The sequence below is a fragment of the Aptenodytes patagonicus genome, chromosome 2 (assembly GCF_965638725.1).
Source record: "Aptenodytes patagonicus chromosome 2, bAptPat1.pri.cur, whole genome shotgun sequence".
Lineage (NCBI taxonomy): Eukaryota > Metazoa > Chordata > Aves > Sphenisciformes > Spheniscidae > Aptenodytes > Aptenodytes patagonicus.
In genome coordinates, this window is record NC_134950.1 from 95,702,954 (window position 1) to 95,712,523 (window position 9,570).

General features: G+C 51.0%; 1 protein-coding gene across 1 annotated transcript; it reads right to left on the bottom strand.

Annotated features, from left to right (window-relative positions):
* Positions 1-92: 92 nt before the first annotated feature.
* Positions 93-2,806, bottom strand: LOC143156652 (tubulin beta-1 chain). The gene is made up of 4 exons (XM_076330466.1): positions 2,708-2,806; positions 1,954-2,062; positions 1,581-1,691; positions 93-1,367 (listed from the first exon to the last, which is right to left on the bottom strand). Exons 1-4 carry the CDS (start codon positions 2,762-2,764, stop codon positions 307-309), a joined length of 1,338 nt encoding a protein of 445 aa, XP_076186581.1. The 5' UTR covers positions 2,765-2,806; the 3' UTR covers positions 93-306.
* Positions 2,807-9,570: the final 6,764 nt, after the last annotated feature.

Sequence of the window (9,570 nt, forward strand, 5' to 3'; positions counted from 1 at the left end):
TTCTGACATGTCTTTAAATTACTTCTCGCCACACGGGCCGAATAGCTGTTCTGTGTCCAATAGGGGTGTAAAGAAAGACAGAAAACATCATCTAGAATACATGCCTTTATGTGCTCTTAACGTTAAAGGACAAAAACATTGTAATAACTGGGATTCAGAAGTGTTACATTGAGAAATCTGTCAAAGTTACAAGTGCTGAGAGGATAATTGGGTACACAGTTTCTAGAGAACATGCTTCACCACCACTATCAGAAGTCATTCAGTACACATGCCTGCTTTAGAGACGTTCCGTTGATACCAGGGGACTTAAGCCTCATCCTCCTCTCCTTCCTCTTCAAATTCCCCCTGCTCATCAGCAGTGGCATCCTGGTATTGCTGGTATTCAGAGACCAGGTCATTCATGTTGCTCTCGGCCTCCGTGAACTCCATTTCATCCATGCCCTCGCCCGTGTACCAGTGCAAGAAAGCCTTGCGCCGGAACATGGCCGTGAACTGCTCCGAGATCCTCTTGAAGAGCTCCTGAATAGCCGTGCTGTTGCCAATGAAGGTGGCGGACATCTTGAGGCCGCGCGGGGGGATGTCGCAGACGGCCGTCTTCACGTTGTTGGGGATCCACTCCACAAAGTAGCTGCTGTTCTTGTTCTGCACGTTGAGCATCTGCTCGTCCACCTCCTTCATGGACATGCGGCCCCGGAAGATGGCGGCCACCGTCAGGTAGCGACCGTGGCGGGGGTCACAGGCAGCCATCATGTTCTTGGAGTCGAACATCTGCTGCGTCAGCTCGGGCACCGTCAGGGCTCGGTACTGCTGGCTGCCACGGCTGGTGAGAGGGGCGAAGCCCGGCATGAAGAAGTGCAGCCGGGGGAAAGGCACCATGTTGACCGCCAGCTTGCGCAGGTCGGCGTTCAGCTGGCCGGGGAAGCGAAGGCAGGTGGTCACGCCGCTCATGGTGGCCGACACCAGGTGGTTGAGGTCCCCGTACGTGGGAGTGGTCAGCTTCAGGGTGCGGAAGCAAATGTCATACAGGGCCTCGTTGTCAATGCAGTAGGTCTCGTCCGTGTTCTCCACCAGCTGGTGCACAGAGAGGGTGGCATTGTAGGGCTCCACCACCGTGTCCGACACCTTGGGGGAGGGCATGACGCTGAAGGTGTTCATGATGCGGTCGGGGTACTCCTCCCGGATCTTGCTGATGAGGAGGGTGCCCATCCCAGAGCCCGTGCCGCCACCCAGCGAGTGGGTCAACTGGAAGCCCTGGAGGCAGTCACAGCTCTCCGACTCCTTCCTCACCACATCCAGGACAGAGTCCACCAGCTCCGCGCCTTCCGTGTAGTGCCCCTTGGCCCAGTTGTTGCCAGCCCCGCTCTGACCTGGAGGGCGGACCAGAAGCAAGGTGCCCCGTTAGCGCCCCGGGGAGGAACAGAGATGATCCCACTTCTCCTGCCCCACGGGGTTCACCCCTCACTTCCATCCCCGCCGCGCTGTTGGGATTCAGGTCCCCCAGGTCGCTGGCATGCTCGCTCTGAGCCCGTGCTGTGCACAGAGCTCCCGCTTTGGGACGCCTCCATCCCACGCTCACTCACCAAAGACAAAGTTGTCGGGCCGGAAGATCTGTCCAAAGGGGCCGGAGCGCACGGAGTCCATCGTGCCGGGCTCCAGGTCCACCAGGATGGCACGGGGCACGTACTTGTTACCTGTGGGAGGAACCAGCACCAGCATTACAGCCCTGCAGCCAGCGTCACAGGAGCCCTGCTGTGCTCCCTTCCACCTCCCCACATTTCACTGGAGAGACACGCCGTCTCAATCAAGACTACTGTGCTATCAGAGCCATTCTGAGAACAAAGCTCTCGGAGGCGTCACTGGCAGATGACAGCTCTTGTTCAGGGATTTTTCCAGCCTCAACAAACTGGCATGTCTGCCCCATTTAAGGGCATCTGAGGAAGCAGACACACTTACCAGCTGCTTCATTGTAGTAGACGTTGATCCTCTCCAGCTGCAGGTCGCTGTCCCCATGGTAGCTGCCAGTGGGATCAATGCCATGCTCATCACTGATGACCTCCCAGAACTAGAAGAAGTTTTTGGAAAAGGGCAATTATTAACCACAGCTGGCCAGTGCCAATCACGCACACCAGCGCAGTCTGTGCATGCCACAGCCCTGACCACTCCCTCGCATGGCAGAGCAGCTGCCTGGGAGGAAGGTGAGTCAGTGCCGAAGGGCTTCCCTGGCCGCAGCAGCTGAGTTAGCAGGGGACAGGCAGGCAGCTGGAGCACCGAAGCGCAAGTTAATTATTTTATAGCTTGTATCCAAAGGATGACAGTCCCCGGGTATCTCAATTTGGTGGTCTCCCATTGTCTAGCAGTGGCTTAAGACCCCCTAGCCTCTACAAGAAGACGGCAGCACCTCCAACACCCTCGGGGGCTGATCCGTGACACCGAAACACCTCCCTCGGGAGCCGGCGCCGTGGCTGCAGAGGGGCGAGGCAGCGGGGGGGCTGCCGCCGCTGCCTGCAGGGAGGCAGGGCAGCGACGGACCGGAGCCCGGGCACATCCCAGCCAGCGCCCACGGGAGCAGGACCCGCGATGCCTTAGCAAGCCCCGGGAAGCTTTTCATTTCGGGACGGGGCTGCGTGCTCCCCGCGGGGCGCGACTCCGGGGCCCCCCGCAGCCCCTCACACCGGGAAGCGCCCCCTCTCCCCGCGCCGGCCCGTACCTTGGCGCCGATCTGGTTGCCGCACTGCCCGGCCTGGATGTGCACGATCTCACGCATGGTGCCGGTGTCCGCCGCTGCCCCGCCGCTGCTTTCGCCTCCTGCACCCGCCGCTGCGGCGGCCGCGCCCCGCGCCGCGCCTTAAATCGGGCGCCGCGCCCCGCCCCGCCGGTGACGTCATGCGGGAATGGCGCGGAGCCAATGGGCGCGCGGGGGCGCGGCGGGGCTGCGGCATTGTCTCCCGCAGCGGGGGGCGGGGCGGGGCCCGGGTGCGGGTCCGGCGGGCGGCAGGGTCCGGGTGCGGGTGCGGACCCGGGCCCCTCCGCGGGCAGAGCGCGGCTGGCTTGGGGCGCGGGAGGAACCTCGCCTTCGGCGGGCGGGAGAAAGGCCGGAATCGGACAGGGCGTGGCGTGTCTTGGGCCGGAAAAAGTGGAAAAACCCCAAACCAAAAAAACCTAACTCCTCTTTGCACACCTGTTGGAGCTTGTCCCCTTTCCTTCTTCACCTCTGCTGCGCCGCAGCAGCAAAGCATGCACTGCTATGTTTTATTAGCACCCTCGAGCCTGTATTTCTAGCTCAGGCCTGCTTAATCATGTTTTGATGCGTTTTAAGCACAAGAATCATCTTTCCATAGGTCAGGCACCTGAAACAAGCCGGGACTGGGTGGCGATGATAGAGCCCACAGCCACTTTCAAGCAGCACAACCCTCCTTTAGATAGTGCTGCCAAACCTGTATATGTGGGCCTCTAACTTCAGGAACACAGAGGGCGGGCATGAAACTTTACGCTGCTATTAAAGAATGGCTTTTTCTAGAAGTGGTCCGGCACTGATAGCAGTTTGAACACCCATAGGAATGGGATATCTTTTCTTCTATAAGTGAAGTTATGTTCTGTCTTACCAGACACCCACCACGCACCTCATTTTGGAAGATTTTGGATCCTCCTCCTAGCATCTCTGCTTGTTCCCTCATAGAAATAAACTGAACTAAGAACATGGCGGATGGCTGAGGGAGGAGGGACAGTTCAAGAACAACAGTGAGAACAATATATTTGAACCAACTGAGATACACACCTGTATCCGCACTGCTGCCGAGAATATCCGAAATAAATTTCAGCAGGGTCTATAATGGATTGTGCAGAAACTATTGAACTCGGCTGTAAAACGTTAATCGATTCGCAGCTGTAAATTTTTCAGTAGTGAAAGTATCTTTGCCGCGCAGCTGGCCAAGCTAGTGAGGACAGCTTTACACAAGGACCAGGGAAGGGAGACAACAACCCACAATCAAACGAGGAAGCAGTAGAGCAGGTTGGCAAAGAGGATGCGAAACGATGTACCTAGTATTCAACACAACGGAGCTGGAGGGGGTCCACCTCAAGCACAATATGGAAGTGCCGAGGGGACAGCATGGCAGGGCAAGCTCTCGCACTTTTCCCGGGAATCAGCAGGCTTGGGTGCCTCTCTGAAGTGCCTCTACACTAACGCACGCAGCATGGGCAATAAACGTGATGAGTTAGAGATTTGCATGCAGTTGCAGGGCTGTGGTCTCACTGGGATCACAGAGACATGGGGGGACAGCTCACACGACTGGAGTGCTGCGATGGAGGGATGCAGGCTCTTTAGGAAGGACAGGCGAGGTAGGGGAGTTGCCCTTTGTGTGGGACAGCAGCAGAAAGGCACAGAGGTCTGCCTGGGGGTGGATGATGAGCCAGCTGAGATCTAAAGGGTCAGGATTAGCGGGCAAACCAATGTGTGCTATGTTGTGGTGGGTATCTGTTAAACACCTCCTGATCAGGAAAAGTAGATAAGACCTTCAGACAACTGGAAGAAGTCTTGTGTTCTCAGGCCCTAGTCTGCAAGGGGGACTTCAACCTCCCCAATATATGCTGTAGGGACAACGCAGCAGGGTAGAAGCAATCCAGGAGTTTTGTGGAGTGCATTGATGATAACTTCCTGACACAGATTATCATGGAGTCCAAAAGGCAGACACTCTGCTGGACCTGATACTTACAAACCAGGAAGAAGTGGTCAGGGTTGTGAAGGCTCAGGGCAGCCCTGGCTGCAGTCACCGTGAGATGGTGGAGTTCAAGATCCTGATAGAAGGGAACAAGGCAAATTGCAGGATCACAGTTCCCCTGGTCTTCAGGAGAGCAGACTTTAGCCTCTCCAGGTTATCTGTCCGGAAGAATCCTATGGAAGATGGTCCTGGAGAGAAGAAGAGTCCAGGAGAGCTGGTTGACTTCCAGGGATCACCTCCTCCAGCCTCAAGAATGGTCCATGCCAACAAGCGGAAAATCATGCAGAGGTGGCAGGAGGCCTGTATGGATGAACAAAGAGCTCCTGAGTAAACACAAATGTAAAAAGGAAGCATTCAGGAGGTGGAAGTAGGGTCAGGTGATCCAGGAGCAACATAGAGTCACTGCCATAGTGTGCAGGGTTAGGAAAGGGTTAGGAAAGTCAAAGCAAAGGATGTGATGGACAGCGAGAAGGACTTCTACAGGTCCATTTGCAGGAAAAGGAAGTCTAGGGAAAAATGTGGACCCACTACTGAATATGACAGGAGACATTCAGTGACAAAAGGACATGGAAAAAGCTGAGGTACTCAGTGTCGTCTTCACCTTGTTTTTCACTATTAAGATTTGCCCTTAGGAGTCGCAAGCTTTTGAGACCTGTTGGGAAGTCCGGAGTAACAAAGACTTACTCTTGGTAGAGGAAGATCAGTTTGGGGAACATTTAAATAAATTGAACATACAAAAGTCCATGGGTCTTGATGAGATGTACCTGAGTGCCGAGGGAGCTGGCAGATATCATTGTGAGAACACTCCTGATAGTCTTTGAAAAGTCAAGCCAATCTGGGAGGTTCTCAAGGACTGGGAAAAAAAAAATGGGTGTCATCGCTGACTTCAAGAAGGGCAAGAAGGGGGATCTGAGGAACTACAGGCCAGCCAGCTTCACCTCGATTCCTAGAAAGATGGTGGAATGAATTAGTCTGAAAACCATTTCCAAATATATTAAGGTCAAGAAGGTGACTGGGAGAAGTCACCATGGATTTATGAAGGGGCAATCATGCCTGACCAACTTGATAGCCTCCTACAACAAAGTGACCGGCTTGTAGATGAGGGAAGAGCAGTTAACATCATTGTTTATTTTGTGAAGGCTTTTGAACTGTCTCCTATAACATCCCCATTGGCAAACTGATGAGGTATGGCGTAGATAAATGGGCAGCGAGATGGAGTGAAAACTGGCTGAACTGCCAGGCTGAAGGGCTTGAGATCAGCAATACGAAGATCAGAAACCAGCCACTGATGGTGCACCCCAGTGATTGATCCTGGGGCCAACTTCTTCATTAATGACTTAAATGGCAAGACGGTGCACCCTCAGCAAGTTTGCTGATGATACAAAACTGTGAGGAGTGGCTGATTCGCCAGAGGGTTGTGCTGCCATCCAGAGGGACCTCGACAGGCTGGAGAAATGGGCTGACAGGAACCTCATGCAGTTCAACAAGGGGAAGTGCAAAGTCCTGCACCTGGGGAGGAACAACTACAGGCACCAGTACATGCTGGGGGCCACCCAGATGGAAAGCAGCTTGACAGAAAAGACTTGGGGATCCTGGTGGACACCCAAGTTGAACATGAGTCAGCTATGTGCCCTTGCAGCAAGGGTGTCCAACAGCATCCTGGGCTGTATTAGGAAGATTGTTACCAGCAGGTCAAGGAAGGGGATAAGCCATGGTGAGACACATCTGGAGTTTTGCATCCAATTCTGGGCTCCCCAATACAAGAGAGAGATGGACATATTGGACTGAGTCCAATGAAGGGCTATGAGGGTGGTTAAGGAACTGGAGCATCTGTCATGAGGAGAGACTGAGAGTTGAGACTGGTTGTCCTGGAGAAGGCTCAGGGGAATCTTATCAATCTGTATAAATACTTGATGGGAAGGAGTAAAGAAGATGGAGCCAGGCTCATCTCAGTGGTGCCCAGTGACAGGAGGAGAGGCAATGGGCACAAACCGAAATACAAGAAATTCCATCTAAACATAAGAAAAAAACCTTCTTTGCTCTGGCACAGGTTGCCCAGAGAGGTTGTGGAGTCTCTGTTCTTGAAGATACTCAAAACCCGAGTGGACACAACCCTGATCAACCTGCTCTAGCTGACCCTCCCAGGCTGAGTAAGGGACTGGACTAGATGATCTCCAGAGGTCCCATCCAACCTCAACAATTCTGTGATTCTGTGAAAAGGAGAGAAAGGAGCGGGAGGCTGTGTGTGACCAGCAATACCAGATTGATGGTTTATTGATCTCGGTGCCACAGTACACTGTAATGTTCAATTGCAATTATAACAGCTACAAAACCAGCAGATTTTTGCAAAGGTGATGTAATAATTAATGTGGTAAATCATTACCACTATCAAGAAGAAAGGTAATTGCAGCCAGAATGGACAGGGTTGTTCAGGTTAGCTGTGCTTAACACAATATAAATCAATGCATAATGTCACCAGTTTCACTCAATTTTTTCACCCACGGCAGGACGTACTAGTGGCTAAAGAAGTACCATATCTTTGCCCAGCATTTGGCTGCTGTGACCTTGGAAAAATACTTTGGCCATATTTGCAAAAGTGACTCTCAGTTTGCTCCAGTGAATTGACTTGCTTATGAACCGTGGCTCTTTTTCTCCCCTAGTGCAGAAACCTCAGCTGCTGGAAAATGTCGTGAGCATGGACTGGCTCAAGCTTTGCAACGCGTGGAATTACCTGTGGTGTTATTACGCGTGGCTTTTGCAATCACAAAATATCCAAAATTGTGCTGGCACAGAGACCTTTTCACCAACTTCTCTTGAATTTTGTGTTCTTTAAATCCCGGCTGTTGTCAGTATTTTGCTTTGACACATTTCTGCAATACTTAATCACAGGCATTCTTTGTTACTGCTCACACAACCCGTGTGTATATGTTTGTTTCTACTTGTTATAGGCATAACCTGCCCTTTTGGGCCGCAGTAGGCAGTTACATCTCACTACTGGTGGAACTGCAACACAACTGCATCTCTGTGGGATCCGCACAGGTATTGAAGAGCTTTTTGGGTGCCAAAGTATTCCTGGCAATCTACAAAGGACCAGCTTGAAGCACTCTCACTCCCCTCCTGAAGGCACCTGGATACTCCTTGCCATGCCTTCTTCCCACATGCACGCAGTGGCTTCCTAGGCTTTATAGTTATTCCATTAAGGATTTTGAGCTTCTATTAGGAAACTATCTAATTCTTAGATGCTAACTGGTCTCTTTGTAAAGACCAGTTTTTTGGGGGTATAGCTCCGGGTTTTAAAACAGAGTACCTAAAGGCAGGTACATGTTTATGTGTCTAATAAGTGCCCTCATCTACAGCAATGCTGAGCATCCGTGAACACACAGTGAAGCAAATTAAATGTCAATTACTTAAATGTCAATTCAGAATCCCACACTTTGGCAAACCCTTTAACGAATATTAGCCATCAACGCTATTTAAATAGATATGGGGGTTCCCTATTGCATTTTTTAATATAGCTCCATACATTCTAAATGTTCAGACTTACAAATGACAGTCAAAAATTTCCCATTCATACAAAGGCAGCGCATGTGCCCAGGAACGCCCATGTGCCCCTCGGCAGCCAAAACTCTGCCGGCAGCGCCACAGCCCACTCCCTGCCTGCATCAAACCCTACCTTCCCAGTTTCCAAGGCAACGACGGAGCCAGGGCGATGGATGCGCAAGGGAGGAAACAGGGATCCCACAACATTTTCATGTCTGTCCGTAATTTCCCATTGTTCGAAAAAGAATCGCCAATGTACAAATGTGAAAGCTGCTCAAGCATACAAAATGTCTGCCTATGGCTTTATTCTCACTTATTTGTGATGGGTGACGTCATGTATTGCTCAGGCATGTATACCAGAGGCTACATGACTTTTTGAGTCTTTCTGTTGGTACTCGAATGAGCAGGCTCTGTTCATCAGCTTATTGTTTGCCTTCTACCTGGTAACTACGATATTCCCACCTGATGAGGACTGTCTGAGTTCACCTTTGGAAGCTGATGCTTAATTGCTTGCAATGTGTATTAAGATAGAAGAATATATCTGCCAGCAAGAGGGTGGAATAATCGTGAAGGTATTTTTAATTCTAGTAATAAAATACTAAAAAGGAAAATCTATTTTTATTTCAAAATTACAACCCACTGCAGGCACTAGAAGCAACTAAATACTACAACGCTGAGTGTGCTTTTATGAATTAGCAAAAGCAGCTTCATTGTAGAGTCCTCTGTACTTGTGTTTATTGTACCTGGGGGTTTGTGTGTTTGGCTAAGAACAAAAGAGGAGAAAGGATGAGCACGTGAGAGAACATCACATTACAGAGCAATTTAGGGCACTGTCAATTCTAAAACGACCCATGCTCCTTTTGAGGGAAGGATTGTTTCCTCATGAACTTAATATTTGTTCCATTCCCTATGGTTTCTCTTGTGAACTTAGATTATAACCTCCAAGAGTCAGGAATTTCTGTGAATGTGGTCGTACAGGACACAGCAAATGGAACCCCACTTGTCTGGCTTCTAAAACTACCATAATAAACAAGATCACATGTCACAAAATGACTCCAGAAAGGGAAAAATATGTTGATCATCATCAGGCAGCGATTTACTGGGAAGAAAGGCAAAACAATGCAGCCTCTCATTATTTCCGCTTGGCACACCAGATGTGATGGGTAGCAGCCAGATGGCTCCTGCCGCCATCCAGGCTGCATCTACCTTTTAAGATTGCTCGGTGGATGAAATACGTCTGCTATCTCTACGAACTGCGTCCTCCAGTCAAGGGATGACTAAGATTCCAACATCAATATAAATGAAATGCTGA

Excerpts from the sequence above, each read along its gene's own strand:
- LOC143156652 (XM_076330466.1), bottom strand. The coding sequence starts at position 2,764 with ATGCGTGAGATCGTGCACATCCAGGCCGGGCAGTGCGGCAACCAGATC. Across the intron at positions 2,063-2,707 it reads GCAACCAGATCGGCGCCAAG|TTCTGGGAGGTCATCAGTGA; the intron begins GTACGGGCCGGC and ends AACTTCTTCTAG. Across the intron at positions 1,368-1,580 it reads GCCCGACAACTTTGTCTTTG|GTCAGAGCGGGGCTGGCAAC; the intron begins GTGAGTGAGCGT and ends TCCGCCCTCCAG.